Source organism: Lichenostomus cassidix, chromosome 12, assembly GCF_008360975.1.
Source record: "Lichenostomus cassidix isolate B80296 chromosome 12, HeHo_3.0, whole genome shotgun sequence".
NCBI lineage: Eukaryota > Metazoa > Chordata > Aves > Passeriformes > Meliphagidae > Lichenostomus > Lichenostomus cassidix.
In genome coordinates, this window is record NC_139493.1 from 12278276 (window position 1) to 12305708 (window position 27433).

The 27433-nt window shown below is 36.0% G+C and overlaps 1 protein-coding gene across 5 annotated transcripts in view; it reads left to right on the plus strand.

Annotated features, from left to right (window-relative positions):
* ERC2 (ELKS/RAB6-interacting/CAST family member 2) overlaps positions 1 to 27433 on the plus strand; it is a 394496-nt gene that overhangs the window by 58175 nt on the left and 308888 nt on the right. For all 5 annotated transcript variants that reach the window (XR_014854746.1, XR_014854748.1, XR_014854749.1 and 2 more), the window contains one exon: positions 26992 to 27066. Coding sequence is in view for 1 of the 5 variants with exons in the window: in XM_085072716.1 (XP_084928842.1) it covers positions 26992 to 27066 (75 nt within the window). In the remaining 4 variants the exon portion in view is untranslated. The remainder of the gene's footprint in view (positions 1 to 26991; positions 27067 to 27433) is intronic.

The window sequence follows — 27433 nt, forward strand, 5'->3', positions numbered from 1 at the left end:
GATCAAAGTGCAAATGAAATTAGTGCAAGAGCTTAAGAATTAGTGCTAGAGATTAAGAAGAGCTATTTACATCTAGAGGCTGTTGTCAAAAGATTTTTTTTTTGCTAGGGACAAATTATTTTCTATTCAGCTTTTGGTCCTCTTTAACCTAGAATATGTGTTGAGGGCTCGGGTATCTGCTGCCCATTTGAAGCTTAGAAAGTGGAAAATTGTGTGATGCATTTCACTAAAGCTTTCTTGTGAAGGTGTGGATCCCGACTCTCTTCACAGGCAGAATTTTAATTAAAACTGATGCAAAACATTAATGGATTCTGAAAGGAGTTGCATAACAAGCTAATGATACTGAATATGTGATGAGGGAGAGCTGTGGAATAAGTTCTTTAAACTAGCAGACAGGTTTCTGGATTTAGGTGTGTGTACACTGTTTTCAAGGATGGATGATTGTCATGTTTGTATTTCATCTGTTTTATCATAATCACTTAAGTCTGTGAACCCTAATTTGGCTTTATTCTGGACATGAGCAAGTTTGAAGGAAGTTTCTAATGAGAATGGTTATCCAGAGCAGTGAGAAAGAGAACTAGATTGAGCTTGAAAAGTAGATAAAATGTAAGCTTCCAAGTAATGCCCTTCATCATCCAATTTATTGATTAGTCCAAGAAATGCTGAAAGGGGATATTATTGCTGCTTATAGATTGTGCATGTTTCTCCTGTACTTGTACTGAATTAATTTGATGTTCCCCCCAGGTTATTCTCAGGAGTGGGGAAAATAACTGTTTGTCCATCAGTTTATATGAGAATATAGAGGTTGTCTTTTGTCTGCAGTTTTGCAAGTATAGAATGGGATTTACTGCTTATGATATGCTGCTATACCTTGGTAACTGGTCAAGGTTTAAAAATTTACTAGACTTGTTGTCTGGAATCTGTCCCAGCCAGATTGGCAGGAACTACCTAATGTTTTGGAGATTTTTTTAGCTCACAATTTCCTTGTTTTTCTAAAAATTCAAGGCTTTGGGTGAAGTCTGTCTTTCCAGCTCTTTCTGTTGCATGGTATTTATAGATTTTCATTTTTATTTATTTTTTAAAAGTTCTGCATATTTGAAGTTTGTTGTAGGGAGCTTGGAAGTATGATGTGGAGGCTGTAGCAACTCTTTAGAAATAAAATGTTTTAGTAGGTGCCTGTTTGTTTATCCAGGACTCTGGATTTGGTTGTTCTGGTGGGCTCTTGGAAAATGTTCTGAGGTTCAAATTTTTTCTTTTGCTTTCTTGTTATGGAAAGTTGTCTGCATGCTTTGAAGTAACATCAGGCATTATGTAGAGTTAAAAGTATTACACATTTGTTAAAGGTCCAAATAGATCAACTTTTGATCTTTATGTGTAGCTTGTTCTGCAGTGCTCATTTGAATTGCTGTCACAGCTTTTAGTCTTCATCCTGCACAATGCAGGTTTTCAATATGATAAACCAGAGATTACTGTGTTGAATCTTCTGCAGTAGCCTCTCCAGCAGACCGATTTTTATTTTTTTTCTTAACTAGAGTTTGTAAATTTTCATTCCAGCTGCGTAAACTACCTTGCAGAGTTACTGAACTATTTTTTCCTCCTGAGAATGCTTTTCAAAAGTAAAATAGAACTTGGATAAATTTTTAACAAATTTCACTCGTGAATTTAGTATTCACTCAAGTTGTGTTAATCTTTCTATACCTTTAATTTCTTACTTTAGAAGATCATCTAAAATATTCTGCTTTCTTTGTTTTTACAGGTTGGAGTATAGCTCAAGTGTTGAGTCTATTTCTGAAAAACTAGTGCTATGTCATTCACGTGTAATGTTCTGTTTGATCAAATCCTGAACGCTTGTTTCTTCATTTTAATTAGTTTTGCTATTTTAATTCTGCCACTGCACTTGAAACTGTCTGTGCTGGGGAGGTTCAGGAGGAATCTCTTCATGGAAAGGGTTCTTGAACGTTGTAATGGACAGCTCAGGGAAGCAGTGGGGTCACCATCCCTGGAGGTGGTTGAGAAATGAGTGGATGTGGCACTTGGTGCCGTGGTGTAATTGACAAGGTGGAGATTGTCAAAGATTTTGGACTTGATCATCTTGGAGGGCTTTTCCAACCTTAATGATTTGGTGACTCTGTGAAACAAGGACGATAAAATTCTGTGCAGCATCATATGAAATTATTCAACAAATAGAGTTTGTGTGTGTCAGTTTCCCTTTACAGTGATGGATTCTGGTGTAGTTTCCAGCAGAAAGACTGCTGTCTGTGGGGAAAAAAGTTGAACATGGTCCACATGAGGTTGAATGTGGAAAAAAGAACTGAAGACTACTGATCTTGTGCAGCCTCAATACTACATTAAAATGTGGTGCAGAGATGGACTTCTCATAAGCTCCCTGCTATTGGTATTGAATTTAAGATACTTTTAATCTGAATTTTTCAGTTCTTGAAATCTAATTGTGTACCAACCTAGCTGGAGAAGGGTCAAGTCTTACATGTATTTTGCTGAGCTTTTGACCATGTTTTCCCCTAATGCAACCATAACTTTCTCTCTTACGCTGTTCATTTCTTAGTGCTTTAAAACGGTGCAAAACTGGAATTTCTTCTCCTTTGTTCATTCAGTCTTCTAGATAACTCAACATGGTGCTGTAGAAAGCTATTACTAATCACTGGGGGGTGATATTTTGACCAAACCAGAGAATTAAACTACCATGTTGTGAGAGAAACTGAAGCAACTGCTCTTGAGGCACTGGGAATTAAGGACAACCTCTTTGACACACTCAGGTCTCAAATGAATGTCAGTTCTATCTCCTTGACCTGCACCCCCTGAGCACTGATCCTACTGGGAATTGAATAGTAAGGGAGCTGTTCTTTTTTATTCCACAGCTGCCTTTGTCTAGCTAGTAACTTCTTCAAAGTTCACTTAACTAGGTAGAGAGAAATAACTTCTTGTTGTCTTTAAGCTCCTACCACTTTGGCAATTAGTAATTTTCTGCCCATTTCATGCAAGAATGCACATCACCAGAAACAAATACCCTACTGTTTTGATTCAAAATGATTGGCTGAATATCTAAGAATCATGAAAAATTTCTTTTTTTTAAGCCATTGATTGCTTCTTTTCCCCCCACCCTGTGACTAGCCTTAACATTTTGTAATATAACTGCCTTCAAAGATCTGGAATTTCTCCAGGCTTTAGATTGTATTTCTTAGAGAAAGTACAGGCAAGAGTCATGGAATTGGCTAGTGTACTAGAGGCAGGGAAATAATCCCAGAAAATAAAACAAACTTTTTTTCCCCCTTCATTTCCATATTTTTAGCAGATACAGACTAACCTTGTTGTGTTGACTTCATGGCCCTCAAAGATTATACCTTTCTGCAGTGTGAACTCCACTGCATCTTTAAACTTTGTTTCACAGAATCAAACTTGTGATGACAGTTTCGCTCAAGCTTTGTGTTTGAAGGTCTCAGGAATGGCAAATGTGAGGCCCATTATGGAGCAGGAGGAGGAGAGTAAAGCTGAAGTTGGAATCCTGCTCTTTTACAGGAATAGCAAAGAATGTCAGTGTCGGTAAGGGTCACCAAAATGTTGGGAAATAAGCTATGCAAAAAATGGGGTTAGATTTCTTTCCATGTATCAAGGAATTTAAAATCTAGGCAATAAGCTTTCACAAGGGGAGCTGAATTCCCAGCTTAGAGACAGTTACAGCAAAGGTTTCCTTAGTTCCTGATTCACAAAGCAAGAGAGAACAAATAACAGGGTGAGCATGTGTTTCTGCTCCAGTTTGGGAGATGCAGCCTTTTAAGAGAATGCTGAGCTCTTTTTCATGCTTTCTGAGAATTTCTGCCTAGTTTGCAATCAGTTTTCCATCACTGAGTTAGACTGAATCTTATGCCTTTAACTAACTAAACTCAGTTGATAGTTTTGTTAGTTTTTCAAAGGTAGCTGAAATTTATTGTTATTTTCTGAGGAAAAAAAAATTAATGGCTTTTGCTTTGATAAGGAAATGAATGTATCCTGCAGGGAACAAAGTGGTCTTTGCAAACAGACTTAAGAAAAAGGGCATTCTTGGTCTGGACAGTCTCCTGGTAAGTCTGTTAGTGGTTGAAAATCTGTCTTGAAGCCATAACGTCATACTATGGCATTCTTCATGTTAACAATTAAATACCATGAAGATCACTAAATATACATTCCTGTCAGAAAACACAAGATGCCTGCCTTAAAGTTCTTAAATTGGTTATCACGTGTCTCTTCTAGAATTTTAAATAAACATTTGTTTCTCTATAACTTTGGGAGAACTGTAGGTAATATGGGGATTTTATCATGTGGAAATCTAGCACAGATGTTTGGTATTACTTTTTTTTAAACATAGTGACCACACATTATTTACCCTAAGTACCATTAAGTATTTTTTTATTATTGCTATTAAAAACTTGCCTAAGGCAAAGTCCCACTAAGTCTCTAGTGAAGTCAAATGTTAAAATTCCAGCAAGTATTTTATTATATATACATACACGTATATTACACATGCCCTCTCTGTACAACATACAATTTCACTAAAACAAATTCTGAGATCATATAGGATTTTGATATACACATTTTAACTCTATCTTGCATGTATTCTTAAAATGTTGCTGCCCATGGTTTAAAGCTACAGCTTTTATATATTTAGTAGAAAGAAGAACAACATATCTTTATAATAATTTAAAGTGTGCTTCTAAACTTTCAAGGGTATTTTTTAAAAAACTTTGCTCTATCTTTGAACTCAGCTTGGTCAAATAATGAAGGCTGCTGATAGGATTTGAACTGCCATCATGAATTAGTTATTGCATGTTTTTAAAGTTATTAATGGAGCAAAGTTCCTTCTTCCACTGTGAATAGAACAGATGCCTTGCAGACTTTTGGTGTTTACTGTAAATGTCTTACACTGGAGCCAGTAGTAATTTACTAAGGAAATGCTTTATCGACACCAAACCTTTCTTCCCTGAAGTTGGTTACACAGATTAACAACCATTCTAGACTGAGCTTTTTTATTAGGTTCATTAGTGCCTTTTTCCTTTTATTTCTCCTGGCTCAACTCAAAATATTAATCTTATCAGTTGCTGTAAAGACAATTGCTTTTTATCAAAATATCAATAGTAATATGTGTTTTTAAGGTGACCCCTTAAGTATACAGAAGAGCTCTGCAGTGTTGGCAGTCACTGGAGACATGAGAAAGTAGACAGAACCTGATTATGCTCTAGAGAACAGTTGTTACTTCTAACACAGCCCATTCAGATTTTGCTGTGCCCTGATATTCTTGCCAGAGTGCTTGGTTGCAATAGTTTTTATAAGTCCATGATGGATTAGAAAGCTTTGTTCATTTAGAAATCAGTTTCTTTAAAAACAGGATTGACCTCCATGACATCACCACCAGTAGTTAGGAATCCCATATATAAGAAAGCTGTCAGTTTGAAACTGCTGTGTCTCCTAGTAACAACAAAAGAAATTATTTTTAGAAGAGAGAAAGATCAGATTTATGAATTAGCTAGGTTTCTGTGCCTTTCCACGTGTGGAGGTGATAAGTATTGATCCTGCCAGCATTCCTGGAAAGTGCATCCTTTAGAAGGCAGTCTGGGGACTAGCTTGAATTGCTGTATTTCAAGTAGTGGCCCCAGATGTAAAATACTTTGTCTTTGCCAGACTCTTTGCTCGGTTCATGCATTTGCTACTCGCTGGTTGCATGTCAAGGTTTTAGACACAAGGCACAATGAAATAGAGAAAAATGATCAATTTTGGTTTCTATGATAGATGTTTTCTTTCCTATTCCCTGTATTGTAAACATTCTGCCACTAATTTCTGTGCCAATAACTTCATTATTCTATAATGTAATTAACTTCCTCTAGCCTCATGTTCCTGTCCTTTTCCACATGCATGACTATAGCTTATGTAGGTGACTCATCAATACACATTGATATATTTTCTCAGAATCAGAACTGAATTTCCAGGGAAGGGGGGAGTTGGCTACCTCAAATTCCAATGTACACTTCTCTGATTTAGATCCTCTGTGTTAGCTAAGTTGGGACTCCTTTGTCTTGGGAAATGTTCAGCCTTTTACCTGGACTGGAAAACCATGTATTGTCACATGAGCTGCAGCTCCAGAAAACTACAACAGGCCAATCTCCTGCCAGCATCTACATATGTGTGGATATATATATGAACACATTTTTTCCTTTGCAAGGATGCAAAGAGTCAAAAGAAGAAAATGTGTTTTTTCAACTCTAAAAAAGGCACTCCTCCCACCCCCCCAATTTGCTAAAAAACAACAGTTTTTCATTTGCAAAATTCTTTCCTTGTACAAGTCTTAAACTCCATGCAAGAAAATGAATTTTGCCTTGGTACGTGCTGGCTCATTTTAGCAATAAAAGTGGAAGTTTTACTGTAGGCAGTAGAACATGGCTGATAATGTAAACCCTTCCTAAAGTTTCACCTAAAACACAGCTTGATGAAGGAAAAGTGTTAGATTGTTTTGTTAGATTAACAAAACAAAATTTCTGATTTAGTGAATAGATGATCATATCCTAATTTTATAAAAGTAGTTATTGGCTTGTGAGGCAATTCTGATAATAGGTAATTTTTATTTTTGTTGATGACAGTTTGAGCCTGGTATTCCAACACAATTATAGGGCTCTGAACATATTTGTTCACAAATATAAAATTTGATAATGGCTATAAATATATCTCATTTCACTATAAAGATTTGGCTAAAATATTAATGAATAACCCCAATGTGCTCTGAAAGACACATCCATATTTTTGGCGGATATGTTTGAAAGAACTGAGGACAAAATAATGTGGGTTTTGTTCTTTTTTTATTTTCCTTTTTTTTTTTTTTTTTGTCAAATTAGGTCAATGGGATTGACTGATTTAAGTGGTATAAGATTAGATTTAAGAGAATAAATGAATCCAGGCTTGGTTACTGCTCAGCTACACTGTTGGAAGGAAATAGTTTGCTCTAGCTTTTCTGTAGGTGGAGCCAATGTGTTCACCTGCTTGGCTTATCTCCATTTATCAGCACATCATCTTCGCCCTGAAACATAAACCTTTACAAAACCAGTGCAACAACCCAGATTTTTTAGAGCCATTTATGCATAATGAGTATATTTGGAATAGTTACTGGTTCTGTATGTCCTTTACTGCCCTGCTTTTTAAACAATTTACTTGAATATGTTCTTTTTAAATACACACTTCGTGTACTCTCCTAAACACTCATGATACTGGAAGATTTTGTGCATAGTCTAAGTTCTGCTGATATAATTAAAATAAAGAAAAATAATCTAATAATTGATAGAGAGAAATGCTTAGTCAGCTAATGGCAGTACTTGGTAATTGCAAACAGGTCCTTAGTGGTGTTTCACTGACTTCTGCCTACTGCATCCTCCATTAACAAACTTCTTATGCTGCCATTGCTCTGCAATGTTGTCTCATTCCTAATTCACTTCAAACCAGTTATGTGAAAAAACAGGGCTAATGAAGAGCCATTTATTAAAGGGAATGTGCCTCACATACCTTTCTCCTTAAAATCTGCATTTAGAGAATGCATTATTTTAATTTGCTAATAGATAATTAGCGCCTAGTTATGTTTTTGTAGTCACGCTGCTTTAATTGGCTTTGGCTCTTACACATTTTATTTGCCTCAATATAAATATTTTTACAAAAATATGTAGATCTTCAGTTTTAGATTTATAACAATGAATATAATCTAAAATGTGTGGGTTTATTTTCTTTAACTCATTATTTGCCTCAAAACTAAACATTGGAAAAAATATTTCACTAACACGTGATCTTTAGAAGGAGAACTTCAGGAATTTCTCAGTTCATGAGATCCTTCAGCAAGTTCCTCCAAATACTGAGTTAATTAAATTTCTACTTTACATTATCAGCTGAATTTTTACAGGGTTTATTAACTAAAGCTGTGGTCTTCAGATGCTGGGCATCTGATTACTAGGTATTTGAAAGTATGGGGAAAAATATGGGGCTCTAAATAATTCCTAAAAATCAGCCAGTAGCTAACTTGACAGATTTGCATCCTTCATGTGAAGCAGGAAGGCACTAGATGGCTCTCTTGAACGAGGATTGTGTTTCAGTCTTTTTCTCTCAGACAATCTCATCCTATTTATTTTTTATCGCTCATTTCACAATGGTAGAACTTGAAGTCAATGCAAAGACAATTCCACACAGATTTTATTTTAGTCTGTGATCGAAATGCAGTTTAGAATAGCCACATCTAAGAACCAAAGCAAGGAGACTGAAAAGGATAGTTCAGCTTTCTGCAGAAAATCAGGCATGCAGTCTGCAGGTATTAGTGGAATTCAGTCCCAATGTATTAGTCAAGGTTTAATTTAATTTACAAAAGCGAAAGAGCAGACTAAAGAGTAATTTTTCTCTTTGAATGGGTTGGAGTTTCACCATGTATCTGCTCAATTGTCTTTGCTATCATCTATTCAACATCTGTTTTGATGAAGAATTACAGTATCCTTGGGGAATTACCACACTGATGTAGCATTCATTCTCCTTTTTCCTCTAATGGAAGGTGCCTCTGCAGGTTTCCATAGCTTGAGCAACATAATGATGAACAAACTTGTGGTGGGAAATTTTTCTGGTTGTAGTGCAGTTACACATACATGCCACAAAAACTTTTTCCTCTTGTAGAGCTTTCTCACGAAGGAAGTGGAATCTTTATTCTATTTAAAAATGTACCATTGTAGCACAGGAGGAAGGATTTTTATTGTAGATACAGAGTTATCCCAACAAAAATGTTGGTCTGTTTCAGAGCCTTGGTGGACTGAACACCTGCATGTTTCAGAGCCAGAACAATCAGTTTGTTCTCACTTATTCCTGATCTGCCTGGAGAGAGTAATTTTCAGCTCTCAACTTGAAAATTGCATATTTTCGCATAGGAGGACATGTGGCAGAGAAAAGATTTTCTGCTGATAACAAGTTTCAGAAACCATTATCAAAATGTTACCTTTCAGCCTCTCAACAGTGTTGTGAGTGTTTACAGAGGTCTTGGCAGTGCTTCCTCCCCATCTGCATCATTAAGGCACAGGATGATTGGCCAGAAAAACGAATTCTTACCCAAAGATTGGGAACAGACAAGCATAGTCCCCCAGGAAAAAAAAAAGTTCATTTTAACACCCATGCAAATAATAGAATTTATCAAAACAATAATGGGCTTCAGAATGGTAAGACTGAGCTTCTGGAAGGATTCCAAATCAGGGTGACTTCAATAATTTATTTCTGGTGTGTCCTTCAGCAGGAGGGACTTTCTTGTCTCTGTCACATGTATCTGGAAGCCTGGTGCCACATGCAAAATTTTTCTTTAATTTATTAACCATTTTTTCTGAATAGCTAACATTCCAGCAGTGTAAAAAAAAAAAACTTGCTTCAATATCCAGAAAATCTGAGTGGCTTTTGTGTCTGATAGAAAAAATAGAGTTAGAAATTTTCATAAAAACATTCCTTTTATTTCTTTGACTATAATATATGAATACATTATTAGCAAGCTGAGTATTCCTAGTATATGAATTTATGGTGGTTGAACTTCACAAGAATCTTTCACTCAATTTTGTGGAGCTTTAGCTCTAATGTCAAAGATATTTGAATATTTCCTATGATCCCTTCCTGCTAGAATCATTGGGCAGTAGTAACAGAGATGAACTCCATAAGTAAGGGAAAGTGTAGGCTGTGCAATTACAAATGCCAGCAAGCAGGGTTTGGAACTGGTATGTGAATCATGATGTTGTGATATTTGTGAAATGCTTAGCAGTTATTTACAAAATGCCGACAGTTTGAGCAGAAGCTCTCCTGGGAAGAAAAGCAAAAGAGCTGGCTTAACATATTTAGTTTGCCAGCTGTAGGAGTGATGCACTCTTTTTGAATATTTACTACAGAAAAGTAAAATTTAGGTGATTTAGAGCATGAAGGAACTTAAGAAGAAAGCTTGTTTTGTCAGATTGAAAAAGGTTTTATTCATGATTTGAAGAATTGCATCTGCCATTATGGCAGCTAAATTTCTTTGACTGTGTTCCCTCCAGGTCAAAATTAGGTATTGTAAACCTGGCAGTCATTAATGTTTCTGGTCTTTGACTGGACCAGCTGCACCTTGAGGTTGCAGTGACTCACACATTTCTGAAAGACCTGCAAGAATTCTTTCCATGAGAACATCCTCCCCTTCTTTTTCAGAGCCGAGTGAAATATTCCAGATCTAATGTACTGAGGTTCTTTGTCTACCATCCCTTTTCCTTTTCACTTTGAAGGAGGAATTCCTTCAGCAACAATTCCTTCCTCCAACAGCCAATGTCAGGCTGAAACAACTGAGGCTTTTCTGTGAGACTTTTGGCCCACTTTGGTGTTTACTGTGTGTCATTAGCAGGTGATTCTGATGAAGCCATACTCAAAACACTCGCCCAGGATAAGTTTCAGAATTACACATTTCATCAGGTTATTTGCTAACCTGTATTACTTTTGAGACACATGGAAATAATGAAAAAACTACATGTCACTTTAAGATATCAGAAAAGTCCTTTTTATTTGAAGGTTTGGAGCTCTTCTTCCCCAAACTGTTAGTCCTAAGGACAGCTTAAAAATTTGACTGTTTCTCTGAATACTCGTTGAATTAGTGGGAAGTATCTGTCTCTGAATATATTCAGAATTTTTTGTTCCTGAGGTGTTACACAGTGCTTGGGATTTACTGAGAGGGAAACACAACAACAAGCATTTTCTAATAATTCTGAGGAAGTGATAATACCAATGCTTCTGTCATGAATGCTTCAAATGCAAAAGCAGCTCTTCTTTTGTGACACAATAAAATTTGTGTAAATTAAAAAATTGACAGTTACTGTGAAGGAGAGGCAGTATATACACAGAGCATGTTGAAACTGTGCAGTCTCTTGCAGAACACCTGGCAGTTGTAGAGATATACTGCAGAAAACAGATTTTCCAATGCCTTCTGAGTGAACAGCCTATCAAAAGGCTAGGAAAAGGAAATATCTTTAAAAGTTTTCATTGTATTCTCAGCTGTGTTAAACCAATTTATTAAAATAGTGAATTTATGCACTCTGGTACCTGAACAAAGTAATCTGTGTTGGGATTGTTCAATGTGATGACAGAAGTGGAAGTCATTATTACATTACACTTGTATTTCTCCTTGCTGGCAAGTTCCTGAAGGACATGAGACTTTAGATGTTGCACACTCAGAGACAGAGTCTCACCTAACCTGGAAACCAGCAAGATAAAAAAGCAGGAAATGACCTGTAAAGAACAAAGTTCTTTGGGATTTTCAGGGACTGGTTGGGGATTTCTTGAAAAGAAACTGAATTAATGATTGATAGTGGAGGAAGTAGTGAAAGTAATGAGGTGTCATTAATTTTTCATAATTGTCAACACTACAGGTGATAACTGGAAGCAATATATTGCTTTGTCTTGAAAGCACATGTCAAAAGCTGTTTTAGATGTTATTGTACCATAACAGCTGAGCAAAAATATGTGCTTATATATGGATCCGTTAATCTTGTCTAATTTAATGCAATGAGAAATCAAATCTTAACTTTTTTGTTTGTTTTCTTGGTTGGGTTTAAATGAGCAAGCGATTCTTTGACTTTTTAGTGGTAGTCTGTCTTTCTTTAAGTGTTAAGATAAAATAGCACTGAATTAAAAGATGGTCTTAAACTATTCCTTTTTTTACTAGCACATGGACTGTTACAGTACAGGCTATAATTTATATATTTATTTTTTAGTGGGCCATCTGTTTATGTACTATTACTTAATAGCAAGGAAAAAGAGAGAAGAGTCAAAAACGTCAGAAAATAACTGAGAAAAGTCTTTTACTGCAGCTTGGTGAGTGGCATGTGAAAAAGACAAGTTCTTCACTGACTTTTAGACTGTGTGGACATTATCACAGCAGAAGAATAGCTTTGGAGCTAAGGACTTAGTGCTGAGGATATTTTGGGGGTATATACTGGGTGGTTTTTTTTCCATATCTCACTCTTTTCAAATAGTGAGAAGTTGTTTTTGTGCTTTCGCTCAAACATTTACAGTGTGATAGATATTGAAAGAAAATACAATTTGACAAATAAATACATATCTTTCCAGAATAAAATTCAGAGTGTAGCACTAATTTACACTTTAATTAAATTACAGGAGTCACAAAACTTTTTAAGGGCCTATTCTATAATGTAGGAGCTGGATTTTATTTTGCTTTGGAAGGAGAAATACAAAAGTCAAAACTATAAAAGTCTGTAATATGTTTGACATACTGTACTGGAGATGATGGTTTTACAGAACTATTTCCATAGTCCATTAGGCTGTAGTGTTGCTCTTTCATAATTCCTATTACTACAATACATTGTTTAGTTCATGCACACCATATTTAGTCAATAAACAAACATCCAGAGCATGTGGAAAGTTCATTTTCTGGAGGTTTTGGAAAAATCTAATTATATGAGATAATGTGTTACGGTAATGCAAAAGCTGAAGTATAAAATACATTCACTTGTAACCTGAGCAGTGCCCAGACTGCTTTCTGTTAAATGTTTTCTGTTGGAAATTACTGGCATTAAAATCTCAGCAGTTTTTTTCTGATGAAAGGAAACCCTTTGAATGATGCTGTTATTATGGTTTTACTTTAAGTCTTGACAAAATCTAATTTCATAACTTAGAATATTCAAGATGCTTTGTTTTCCTGTAATATTACCAGAGAAGTGATCTGAGAAGTAGAAGTGAGGTGTACCTGTTTCAGATTTTGCTTGGCTTCTTTGAACAGGCTCTGCTGGTATTTTAGGGTATTTGGAACTTGATAGGACACAATCTTAATTTCTTTATGGTTGAAGGACAATGAGCACAATTTGAGAAATAAATTTTAGAAAATGAAGACAGAACAAGATGTGTTCATGGCCTGGACCTTTGAAGCCCAGTGAGCTTTATATGTATTCATGTAAAAGTACAGCATTTGTGCTTCGATAATGTGCAAAATCCCTACAATCTGCAAAAACGGGGGAGAGTTCTCTTTGTGACACCTCAGTGTACCATGAGGCTTTTATTCCTCTAACTCTGCTAAAATGGTAAATGCCTTTTACATAGCAGCTTGGGATTTTCCAGAGTTACGGGAAAGAAAACTCAGTAGCTTTCCAGGAGTTTGACAGAAGCTCTGCATTCATGGCAATGTCGTGTTTCCCAGGCGGAAATTTCGGGATATTTTAGGATGTGCAGCCCCAGTGAAGGTGGTCAAAGTGTCTCTGAGCTGCTCAGGAATGGAAGGGTAGAGTACACTCTGAACATCCTCATTCAACTGAGTTCCAAGAGGAATACGAAGAATCTTCTGTGATTCAGATATTTTTTAATTTTGAGGACACACTTGGTGTCTTAGTGCTGGCAGTATTAGAGGCACTTCTGAACATGTGCAGAAAGGAGGTGATTGGCTCCTGCAGTTCCTGCCACCATTGCAAGGATGTGTTCATGTAAATGTTGTATTCTGAGTACCTATACTTGAAAATTGCAATTAAATCTCTGAGAGACTTACTTTTTAGATATCCCACCTTTCAGCCATGAGAATATCCAGAGTTTTTGGTTTATATTTGAGTTTCTCAGATTCTGAAGTCACAGGTCTTTGGACAGTGAGAGAAGCCCTTGAGGTTATTTGTATAAACTGTGTTATCTAGAAAATAATTTGCCTGCTCTATCCCACTACTGCTGCTGTGTCTGAGTAGTTCCTCTGTTCTTTAGGCTTTACCCTGAGGCAGTGTCTCTTCTCACTCAAGCTTGAAAGCTCTGATCTACTGTCACCTCAATCCATATTTAATGACCTTATAGAGCTAATCTAATAATAGAAGTACAGAGTCTGCTTTTTCCTCAGCTGGTATCTGCAGATGAAGGAAACTTTTACAATTCAAGTGTGTTTAGGTAAATAATGATTGACAGCCAAATGTGGATATAAACATCTCAACATTTAAATGTTGGTAATTGAGTATAACCACATTTCAACACTGCCTAGAACATTTGGTGTGCAACTATTGGAAACCCATATTGCCATCAGGAAAAACCTGCCTCATTAATAAGGCTGGAGAGTGTCAAGTAATTTAAGGTAAAAGTAATTAATATGAATCTTAATTATTGAAAAAAATTCCACCCCAAAAGAACACAACAGTCAACCCCCTGAGAAATGCATAAGCAAAACAGTGTGTTAAACGTTATCTTTAATTCTAACTTGTAAAGTATCGTCTGTTTTGAATAAATAATTGCAAACTAATTGTTTACAACCAGGTAAGCTGTGATAATTGAGTTGATTGTCCAAGAAGTGTTTTTGAAAGCTATTCTAACAGAAATTTTATAGCATTTATTATTGCTCAAGAAGTGAGATAAAGATTCAGTTCTTTGTATAGGTAGGAAAGCGAACCAACAAGTGAAATTTTGAATCATATTCAGGTCTGTTTCCTGAGCAAGAAAACCCTCATTAACTTGACCATTTCTCATTTTGTGAACCAGTCATTGATTAATTCAAAAGAACCCCATAAAATGGTACTTGTTCTGTATATAGGGATTGTTCTGTATGCATACATCTGCAGCTGGGGAGAACATCAGGGTGTAGCAGAAGAACTGAAGGGGGGCCCTCAGGGTGGCCCATTCCTTCCGGGGAACCACAGAAGTCCTACCAGCCTTTCTGTGGTAAGTTTGCTCCAGTGAATGAATCATTTGTCAGTCACACTTGTATTTATGTTTGTGATCACAGAGCTGACAATTTGTGCATGTACCTGGGATTATTTTTGTTTTCTAATTTTTCACTTAAATTTATTTTGTCATTATATTTTAATTTCTTGTCTTACCTTTTGTTTTAAGGGGTTGGATAATGCTGTGAGCTACAATCAATTTAGGGTTCTTTTTCCCTTTTCCTGTCTTGCAGATACCTAACATCTGGTAGGAAATGTGTTGCATAGGAGGAAGGTCAGAAAAAGAAATTGATGATTCCAACATGAAAGACTAAATTGAGGCAGGTAATGATGCAGTTCCTTGGCTTGTAATTCTGCCCATTTGATATGAGGCCTACATAGTAGCTGCTTTTTAGAATGCTGCATGATTCATATTAATGAAATAAAGCACAGAATCACAATCATTTTACCTAATTGCTTTGTGAAAAAAATAAATCACCTTTGTACTATTCTTTCTCTTAGATCATCCCTGTGATGAGATCATCCTGTGTACCATCAGTTTCCTCCTAGAAAACATGAACAATAAGAGGATCAGAAGAAGCCTGCGAAAAGGATTATGTTGCAGTCTTTTTTTTCCTATAAAAATATGTCCTTATGTTGTAAACTGTTCTAAAGAAAATGCTGTCATCCAAATGCAATAAGACAAAGAGTTTACAATAAAAGTATATAAAACATAGTTATTTTTAAGTATGTTTTTATTACAAGTGCAAAGAAACTTTGGCATTAGGTTTTTCATGGAATAATACACTTCCAAAAGTGTGTTTACAGAGATTTGGGGTGTGGAGGACTTGAGCAGTGAAAGAGACAATTACAGATAAGAGCTCCAACTTAGAATGATGCTTTACTTTGGCATGTTGGCTACTAAAGGAAAGTGTTACACCTATTTCCTTTTTATTGCCTCTAAACACAGTTAGATCCTCAGAGTATCTTTTAACAGATTTGCATATGATTTAATCTGCAATGCCTTTGCTGCTGTGATGTCACTGACTAGAGTTACACCTGTGCTTGTGTAAATAAAGTCAAACCATTGGTTCACAGACACCTGCCGAGAGCTGAAGTTCAGCCTTGCAATCCAGTCTTCTGAAAAATTGCACAGAGCAATATCCAAATAGAAAATGAACAATGCATGTAAATGCAGCCTTTAGCATGCTGAGGTACTGTGGACCTGTTCCTGAAGATATTGCTGTTAGGTAGGAGTTGATGCCAAGAATTCTTGACATTTGTGGGATAAGTCCATCAGCTGGCAGGATTTGTGAAGAAATGATTTTGAAAATGGAGGCTGTGTGGTAAGACATGGGGGCCTGGAAAACCTGCCTGACTCTATTGTGAGAGTCCACAGAGAGCTGTAAATAACCAGATAGTATTTAACCAAGAAGTAATGCAGTAAGTAAACTATGGAATAAATTGTTTCTGTAATATGTCAACAGAGTTATGTAGTTGGCAATTTTCCACCAGCTAACTTTTTATACTCTCTAGGTTTTAGTTCTTACTCCAAACAGTTTCTGTCTTCTCTGTACTGTTAACCTACATCTTATAGTTTTTAACCCTTAAACTATTTAGAATTCTTTGTTTTGAATTATCTTGTGCCAAAATGTCTGTGTTTATAAGCTTTGTTATCTAATGTCACTAGAGCTTGGGTAGTGGTTATTATCAGCCTACTCTATATTTAAATTAAGGAAAATCTTCCAATTCATAGACCTGCTGGGTAATTTAGCAGATTATTTTTGTCATTTAATGACAATATGGTACATTCTGTATTTGTTGAGAGCTTCTAAATGTAGCTTAAGCAGCTAATTAAAACTATGGAACATATATGAATGGCATTTATACCTAGAATGAAGATTTGGCACTTTCAGTGAGTACTATGTGCTTAAACCAGTGACAGATCCAAGCTCCCTAATGATTTACAGAAGGCCTAGATCAAATTCCTCACAGGGATGTTTGGGAAGGCATAGAAAATAAACTGCCACATTTGAAAGAATTGTTAGTACTGACCTTGTCTGAGCCTATAATAACTTAAGAAAGAGATATGAAATAAATGTGAAATTAAACATTTTGGGCAGTATTGAGGTGAAGAGTTGTTGCTCTGTAGTGTGAAGGGAGTATGGAAAGAAAAGAATAAGTTAGCATGAGTTTATAGAATCCCTAAAGAGAAGCTTCAGCATTGACAGATGCCACTCCTAACAGAAGTATCAGAAGAAAAGTGCAAGAATTGACAGATGGATAAAATATAAGTATATTTAAGCAAAGGGTGATAGCTCATTGCAGCCTCAGTGCATAGAAATCTTTTGTTAACTTGATACTCATCAAATTAACAGCATTAATAAGTTTTCTAAAAACTAGGCTTAAGACTAAATGATGAAATAAAATGATTTCATCCCCTAAAATATAATGATCTTTAAAGTGAAGACTTGGCAAGGAACTATTGAGTGAAATTTCATAGTTTTCACTTATTTAGCATGTATTGCTCAGTTATTTCAGAGCTACATTATTAATAAGTTTGTGAGATGTTTTTTTTGAAACTTACTTGTAAGTAAAAGGTTGGTTCTCCTTTCTTGTCATGCATATCATAATCCATGTGTCAGCACACAGACCACAGTTTTCTCTGTTTTTCTGAGTTTTAGGTGATAGAATATTATGCAAAGAATTCATTCAGTGTGCACTTACGAATTTTCATTTTGCTAATTTTACCAACGGTATGTAGATGTGAAGTATTAATATATTTATTAAGAGCTAAATAGAGATCAAGAATTTTTCAGATTTGCTCTTCTGATTATGGCTAAGGATTCTTTAGCAGCATACTGTGCTTTCCAAAGATAATTGCTCTTTTGAAGTGAAACTTTACAAATCAAATCTCCATAGTAACACTGGGGATTCTTCTGCCACCCTGTGCTGTGCAAATTTCCTTGTCAAATGGCAGGTGGCTTTATATTTGCATAAAAACAATCTTTTTCATGTTGTTAGAATGGAGAAGTAACACCAACACTTTTATTGGTCATTTTGCTTATAGTAGTACATATTATATATAATTTCTCATTTACATTGCTGGTATTTTATATTCTTGGCATTTGTGAGCATATGAACAAATATGAACTTGGCATATGAACAAATATTCATTTGTTCTGAAATGGAATTTTAGCTAGTAGTTGTACTATAGAACATGTTTAGTTCAAGACAAACCTTGAAGAAACAGCTTATTGACTGAAATGACTTTTACAAGAGTCTTTTAAGTCAGGTTGAGGATTCTGTTTCTGTTCTACATATCTCTGATCACTAATGAGATAAGTGACATTTACCTGTCATGGGGATTGCAAGCTAATTGAATCAAAATGGCATAAAAATAATCGCTCTAGCTCAAATATTTTCATAAAAAATGAGTTAAAATTGTTCATCCAACTCTTATAAATAAAAACCCTGAATTAGCTGTGATGTCAAGGAGTACATTGCTGTCAATACTCCCCTAGGAAGCAGTGCATCCCCTGTGCTGCTCAGAGGGTGCTCAGCTGAAGGCAAGCACTGTGTGTGCTTTCCTGATGCTGGAAGGAGGCACTTCTGGGGATTGCTAAATCTGTGGGTCCTGGCTACTGCTGGCACATGAGGTGTCCCATGAGTTGTCTTTCACTGTCACAGCTCTCGAGTGGCACTGCCAGGGTTGTGCAGTCAGACTGGGTGGATGAGGTGGCTCTGGGTGGAACACAATGTGTGTTCTGACCTACCTTCCCACCTTAAAGTGAGAGGTTGATTTAATGGATGATCAATATGCTGTAGGAATGTGTCTGCTTACGTATGGGAAATGTCTGTATTTTTACTCTCTAGAGAAAATGAAGCATTTAGATATTTGTGATATCTGCATTCAGCATTTATCTTGATACACAGGGAACCTTTTTTTAAACTGTGCCTCAGCCCCTGGTATATAAGTATTCATGTCAGCAAATAGATACAGAAAAGCTGAAGTCTTTTGAACTGTGTGAGGAGGTGGTGTCTTGCTCCTTATATTGCGCTGAGGTAAGAAAAAGGAATAAAATAAAAAGTTTCTTTTCCCTTTCTTAAAGAAAAACTATCTGTGATGTGAAGTGTTGCTGTTTTTAAGAGACAATATCAGACTTTTCACTCTGCCATAATTTTAGAACAGATAAGGATCTGTTGTATCTTTTATGCAGTGATAAAACATGTTGGTGGGTTTTTTTTTCCTGATCATATTTTTAGTTGAGTGGTTTTTTTCTGTTCTGATAAAAAGGGAAGACTGGTAGAGGAAATTTGAACAGATGGATTCAAGTTACCAAGCAACACTTAGTTTCCCAGGCAATGGAAAGAGAATTGGAGCAGGTGCTAAGTGGATTTTATTTATTTATTTTTAAATTATAATTGTGAGCTGATGTATGAATTTCCCATTTAACAGACTCCTGTCAAACCTCATAGAATGATAAATACTCAATTATGTGACAATAACTACCTGTGCAGGTTGCTTCCTATGGGACTTGAACAGTTCTTCTCTGTAGTTGTAACACACACAGTCTGTACAGCAAGGCTGTTGTAGAGGACATTGGTGTTGTTTGCTTCACTTCAATATTCTCATATACAATCAATTCTATTTCTCTGATTTCAATATATTCCTGCGATATTGGGTTTTGGCTCTTCTGCAGACTATGTTTCAGAGTGAAATAAGTGTTCTCCATTCTCATATGTTTAGACATTGGCCCTACCTCTTCACTTTTGAGAAAGATTGACATGGTTGGTAAATCTCAACTGATAGGCAGAGCTGCATTAAATTGTGCGTGCCTTGAATTCAGTTTCTAGTAGGTACACAAATAGGATGTTTTTTTACAAAGGTCAGTGCAAAATACTTTCTTCCTTTTTTTTTTAGTGGGGCTGTGGTGTGGTGAGTTCTTTTGGCAAGTATAACATTTTAGCTTTAAGTTAAAAAGCATGCTGTTTACAAGTTTCTTTTTTAAAAAAACAAAGCAAAATGCCCACCTGCCAAAGCGTGCCCAACACCCAAATTGTGTGAAAAACTGTCCATGTTTTATCTCTTTAGGTTAGTGCTCTCATGTCCCTCTCTGCCATACATTTGCATAACATAACAGCTATATACAACACTTGGGAATGTAGGGATGAAATATGGGCCTCTGACAAACACCACAAATATCATCACAAAACGTTATTTGCATTTAAAGAAAACTTGCTGTACCACAAAGAACTTAAACATTTGAAGTCTTATTAATTCTGATGTTTGCTGGCTTTGCTGATTAAGTTTAAATACTAAATAGCCTAAGCCAGCAGTAATTTTAAATGCATGTAAGTAAAACCCAGCCATATTTAGAAAAGCACTTCCTGGAGAATTAGGGAACCGAAAATCAAAACCATAAATAATTTTAGCTAGTGATTTCACCAAGTCCACGTGAAGGGAAAAGAGACATGAAACAGTAGGCTGGAAAAGGTAACAAAACCCCAGCATATCCATTAGTAAGTATTGAAGTTAATAGATGCAACTATGCTTTTCAGAATAAAGTCCCGTGCTAATGAATTGAAAGTGTTACTGCAACACAGGACTGTGCATCCCACAGAGAATGCCAACACTCCCCTGGGCTGGCTCAGGCTGTTTGCAGTGATTGATGTTTTATCAATGCTAAGTTTATAAAAGGATTTCTACCAGACAAGTGAACAGCATGTTTGAAGTTCTGTGCTTGTTAACACCAGCTAACACATTCTTCAGTAACCTTAGGAGATCTGTGCAGCAAGTGTGTGAAATATGTCATACTTCTGGCTCTGAGTTGTCAAGTGTGACTCTGGTTTTCATAGGGCTATTTTGCTGCTATTTAAGAAGTAAGTTCTTAATTTAATAATTTATGCTGTTTTTCATCTGCGTTCAGGCTGAAGAGGAGGCTGGTGCAGAGTAGAAATTAAGCAAGTATTGCTGGGTGTGTGCATAGCTTGAAAGGTGGGGAAAGCGCTTAACAGGATATCACCCTTTGTCTTTTTGTTTTTCTAGAACAGAACCCTTGGGTTTCAGCTTGCTTAAGGAAACTGTCAGGAGGTTAGCTGTATGAATATGGGAAGAACTATTGGAAAACTGTTTTCCTGTACTTAGATGAACTGGCCTACAGAAGTACAACAAGCACTCTATGTTGGCTCTGCTGGTAACATCTTACCGCACAGTATCGTCCACGTTTAAATGGTTTTGGTTTTTTGTTTTCCATGACAAGTGGAGCTGGCACACAGCACCATCTCTACTCTGTGTTCATTGTTTTAGGGTTGTATTTGGTAATCTTTGCCGTGGCTTTACCCTTTTAAGCTTTGCCTGTGTGCTTTTGATGGCAGGAGCAAGGGAAGTCTATTCTTAGTTACACCCTAAGGTGGAATTCCATTATTACTCCATGGTTAGTGTTACACTTATTGTAAAACTGATGTGATATTGCTTTCTTTTTCAACCTTATTAAAAAATTTCTTTTGTGTGCTCAGGATTCTAAATGGGAGGGAAGCAGTGGAAATAAGTCTTTAAAATCATGGATTTGTTGGATAAGGATTTTTTAAACAGTGTGGATTACCCAAGGATTTGTTACAATAAAGATTTTACATTTTAAGAATTTGAAGATGTGATTTTAATAAAAGATAGTCTTCTAAAAAAAGATCCCCACACCCAAACCCAAATACCTAAAAATCTTGGTTTATAACTCCCAACAATGTTCCATTCATGTTTCCTACTGCAAATTAAGTGACTCTTTCTAGTGCACCTGGGTTATTAATAAATGTCTATTTAAACATTTAGCATAAAAAAAAAATTGGCATGTTTTCCCATGCAGTTTTAAAACTTTAAATGCAATGCTAAGAGAAAGATTTTTAGCCAAGATGTTTCTACAGTATATTTGCTTTGCAGAAGTGTAAGCAGCAGTTGAAACTTCTGTTTTGTGATTCTCATTGGCTACCCTGAAAACAAATATATTGGCTTCCTTTGCTGCAGGAATGGTATGGGTTCTTAAAGAAAATGGTGAAATGGGAGAAAACTGTTCATCATTAAAGTTTCTTTTTCTGAAGCTATGTGTGAAGCAATAACTTTTCACCTTTTCCTAAATTTGGAGAAGTAATTTTGGTAAGAGGAAAAGAGATTAATGATACTGTGCAAAAAAGAAATGATCCCCTAGAAGTTTTATTCCTTCTATAAAGAAAAGAAATAAATTTTCAAGAATTCTGGTAAAAGCAGAGTTTCAGTAGCCCCTTTCAGGAAACATTCTGTGTGCTTTCAATTACAAACTAAATTGTCCCACATGCATTTCAAGCTCCATATACAAATCGCGTTTTCACTTGAAACTTTTTCTATGTGGTCTCTTGCCAGAAGACACTCTTCCAGTATGACAACACACGTGGTTGCTTTAGGTGTTTTTTGACATACAAGTCAAAGGAAAGCTGAGTTTCTTAATGCTCAGATTATTTTTCCTCACAGTCTGCCTTTAGGCACTTCAGTAAAACATTCTAAGTCTCTCTTACGTGCATGAATTCAGGAAAAAATGGAAGTTTGATCATTGCAAAGAAGTACTTTGGCTAATGATTGAATATGGTGGATTTCAACTGGTGTAAAAACTCCTCCTTTCTTTCTCCTACTTTTTATGTCTCCAAGTTTTTTAATGTAGGCCAGGAGTGGTGTTAGACTCATTGTTCAAGAGTAATACAGAGGCCATTGAGATTATTGGACTTATCCATGGTGATGGACGATTGATCTTTGTTTTATAGTTTAGTGTTGGTGCCTGATTAATGCAATTTCATTCCTATTCATCAAAACTCATATCTGTTTATTTAAAATGATAAATGGAGAGAGAATTAGGCATGTATCTGAGTATTTTGCTTAACTGCGAGAACTTTACAAATTTAAATACACCTAATTTACAAAGAAACTCTGCAGAACTTTTGTAGCTATCGGCTCTTCATATTTCCTGCAATTTTTCATTTCATGTCCATATATGCACATTTTCATTTCTTCAAGCTATAAGATTTGTTGGGATTTGACAAAATTTTTTTATCAGGTTCTCCTAGAGTTCAAATACCTGTAATGGTGAATTTTTAAGACAGTCCATGGTAACATGATTTTTAGAATCCTTTCCAATAACAGGGCTCCTTTTTCCTGCTCACTGGAGACAGACATGGGAATTTTGTCTTGTCAGTTTATGGTTTCCAGAAGGATAAAGAGTTTGATCAGGATTTCTTAAATACTTTCATTGAAATTACTATGAAACGATTTTGGCTGGGGGTAGATGTGAATAGTTAGAAAACAGAGGAGAGCAGATAAGACTTAATGTTAAGAATGAATTAATTCCTGCATGTTACATTTTTCTAATATTCTGGTTAAATCGAATTTGATCAGTGTTTCTAATGGTATTTTTGGCTGAAGAAACACTACTGTTTAGACACTTTAGGTAAGTGCTGTGCTTTTACTTAAATGATTGATCGAAATATTAAAATACTGCTGATCTAAATTTTAAAGTTCAGACAAACTGATCCTGTAGAAGAACTACCAAGGCTTTCTTTTCCAGGAGAATGGAACCAGTGTGCCTTGAGGTGTTTGAGAGAACTAGCAGCTCCTACACCATTGCCTGCTGTGATTTATAGATTTGTGCATTTTGTCTATGATGGCAAAAAGCTGGATTTACTGACACAATGGTTTCTCATGCCAGTTTTTATGCTGCCTTTTAAAATAATTTTTCTTTTTTCTTCCACTGTTTATTTGGTTGATGGTTTTATTCTTTTCATGTCTTTATTTTTCAGAAATCTTGAATTTTGTGTTAATTTTTAAACATCTAGTTTATGATTCCACTTTCCTTACATTCTTTAATCAGTAGATGAATACCAGTTGAAATGCCGATGCTCACTGATAGTTTCACACCATCTCTAAATTGCCTGTTTTTCTGAACATTTCCTTTATAGCACTTTGTGTCATTATTTAGGCAGTTCTACCTAAATAAAGGTAAAATCTTGAATTACATTGACAGTGTTGGTATCATCGAATGAGAACAACATAGTCTCTGATGTCTTGGGAGCCATAATAAAATACTTCAGAAACAGAGTAAAGAAGGATCAGTTTGCAGCACCCTGACTTTCCTGCAGCCAAGGAATGAATTGTCTTTTGATAAAATTGGGATCAAACCACAGTCTTATTTGGGTAATTAGTATTGGGTTCAAATTATGCTATGTAGTGGGGATTTTCAGCACCAGTGAATAATGACAAAATTGTACAGGATCTTCTTATCAATTTCTGAACAAAAGAGTAGAATTCATCTTCTACCAATACTTTAGGATTATACAATATAATCTTTCTCCTCTTTGGATTTTTTTTTGGTGTTTAAATTAGTGGTAAAATTGTGTGCTAAAGTTACTTCTGAGCCAATAAAAGATGCTAACCTAATATTGTGAAAGGACAAAATAATGGCCAAGTTTGGGTTGAGACTCATTTTAGTCTAAAAGCAAAGACTATTAAAGTTACTGTGAAGATGTGATTACCTGTCAGTTTTGTGGGGGTGTGTTAATCACCTTGACAACTGAACATCATGAAATACAAGGTGTGGGCATTTGGTTACACAGAATTGTAATTAATTTGGATGTGCAAAGTGGTTACTCAGAAATACTACTAATTGCAGATGTCATGTAGAGGGATATAAAGAATATATATGCTTTTATAAATGATAGCATCTCTGAGAGATTTTTAGCATAGGCTTTGATTGTTGCAGAGATGATGACATGAGTACTTTGTTGTGGATATAAGTATCAGGACTTTCAGTGAGTACAGTTTAGGTTAAAAGGAACTATCCCTGATAAGTTTTTTTTCCTCCCCCTCCCATTTTCTTATTTGTCTCCTTGGGCTTTTTATTAAAACAAACTGAAAACAAGAAAAACGCATCATTCTAGAAATGATGTAATGGATAAAAATGTGGTTTCCTTAGGCTATGAGGACTTTCTAAAATCTCCAGAATATCTCTTGCTTAGCTGATCAGGCAAATTTGAAAGCCTCCAGATGACCTCAGATAGTAAAACAACCAGTGTAGGGTATCATGCACATAAAGTGTATCCTTAAATTAGTACCCCAAAAATATATCCCTGAATCAGGTACCCCAAACGAAAAAGCATGTACATAGAACAACATAAATTCAAGAACTGAGCCTTGTGGGAGTCTCCAAACATTTGAATCTGATTGGAAGAAAACCCACACAAAATAATAAAGTGGGAGTCATTTTCTGATCTTCTCCAGAATCCTGAAGTCTGCTTCATTTTACCATCAGGGATAGAGAAGAAAAGCTTTTAAGTCAGCCAGCATCAGATTGATTCATAAAGCAAACAGGAAAAGTATTATGAGGCAAGGCTTCATGCTATGATAGACATCTCGGAATATGCATCTTTGGCAATCTATTCATCTTTGGCTAAGGGGGTGGAAACTCTGGTTTGTCTCCCTGGGTAATGTGTGGAATCCTGTTTATATTCCAGCTCAGTTTATATGGCCTTGGGGAGCAAAGTCTGGTCTTAGAATTAGCTGTAATTTTTGCTGATCTGATAGTGGAATGACTTTTGTATAACTGTATGACAAATCCATGACATACTCTTATTTTTTACAACATTTGTGCAGTGAAGGTACTTGTTTCATCTCAGACAAACAGCTGGTGGTGATTGAGAGACTCCTTGCATAGGTGATTTGCAAAGATTTTTTTTTTAATAATATGGAGATTCATATTTAAAAAAAACAAGGAAAAAGGACTAAGCAGAGATTCTATTTAATAAATGTAGAAAGAATTTCATAAATGCCAAGGCATTTGAAAAATACTTAAAAGTGTAAGTTCACTGTTATCTGTTAGAGGTAGATTAAATAGATGTACATATATATATTTAAACTACCTGCAACTATATTTATATATACATATATATACACACATATATTTAAATGATATCATACCTGCAATATACTTAATCTAATAAAAAAGTATTCAGACTTACTTAGCTTTAGGTATATTAACTTGTCTTTTTCGGTTATTCTAATCTATTAGGCCACACATTTTTTTAATCTATTTTATAAAGATGTTTATTAGCAGTAGCCTTTAGTTTAATAACATACAGTAAATCACTCCTACTACTTAGGAGAACAGTTGTTTAGCACAGTCATGGATAAGCAATATGTTTGTTGCTACCCAGAAGAAGAAACTGATTGATAGCTTGTGATACAAAAAATTGACTTTTAAACTTGTGGGTTATAAGGTAGGCAAGGCCCAGGTGAATGACCTTGGCTTCTTGGCCTCAAGCTTAAATGTCTTTTTCATGGCTATAAGGTTAGTTTGGGAGTGTATGTGGAGCACTGCAGTAGAAAGAAGTGGGACATAAACTCATCAAGGGTGGCAGCTCTGTCCTTTAGTGCAGAAAGACTCCAAAGGAATACAAATGGGACTCTATCTGTCTTGTTTCAGGGTTTATTTAATAATAAACTTCTCTGATGGTTTATGGGAAGGAAATAAGCATCACCAGATTCTCAAATGAAAGTGTTATGTCACCGTGCCTTTACTACATCTTTTCCCAGGTAGTTATGTGAGGTTTTTTTGAGATATATCATACCAAGATATACAACTCTTGTTTCAGGAGATTGAGTGCTGCTGTCTTCATACTTTTGTGGGGGTTTTTTATTGTTATTTTTATAAAGACCAGCATGTATTTGTTCTTTTAACTGTATGTCTTAACTAATGCAATCCATTTTCCTTTCGCCTGTGGATTAAGATGCATAAAAAACAGTAGGAAAATGTGAAAACTGAAATGTAATTGCTGCTGTACTGTGTGCTGCGTCAGCCCACTACATAATTACTATCCTTAAAATGTCAAATTTGAATATAATGTCTTTAAATTGCTTATTTCAGACATTAGAGGAAAAATTAAGAAACTGCAGTAGAAGATTTAACACTTACCAGTGTTTGAATTAGTAACACAATTAAATTAAGTTTTGGTGTTAAAGCATCGACAGCAGCATTGTATTTGGAGTCAGAAATTCCTTGCTGGGTTGTCACGCTTGACATTAATTATTGATAAGGGGTTTCAGAAATAGCGCATGTGCTGTCAGAGTTGACTGTAACATGAGATAGGGACTGCAGTGATGCCAGAGGAATTACAGCCAGGGAGGCACCTGTGGCACTTGGAGTTACATGCTTCTCTTCACCAGACTTTTATTTTGTTGTAATGAGTTCATCTGAGTGATTAAAATAATGGAAAGATGAGTCGTCAAGCTTACTTCTATCGTGTCCCTCCACAGGAATTGCACAGAAGAACCCAACTTCAGCCTGAGCCAGCAAAGACGAAGGCTCTGCAAACAGTTATTGAGATGAAGGTATGGCCTTTGCATGCTTTCCTGTGTTATTTTGATAGCATGAAGTTCTGTACTGGGTATGGCAGGGAGGGAGTTAATGTTTGCCCTAGAAGCCTGTCTGGTGCTGTGTTTTGAATTTCAGATCGAAACAGTGTTGATAACACACTGATGTTTTAGCTGTTGTCCAGCAGTGCTTACAGAGCCAAAGCTTTCTCAGTTTCTCCCTCTGCTCCCAGCCCAACAAGGGGTGGGGGTGGACAAGAGGCTGGGAGGGAGCATAGCAGGGACAGCTGACCCAAATTCACCACAGGGATATTCCACACCATCATGTCAAGCTCAGCCTCAGCAAACTGAAGGGAGGATATTCAGAGTCACAGCAGTTGTCTTC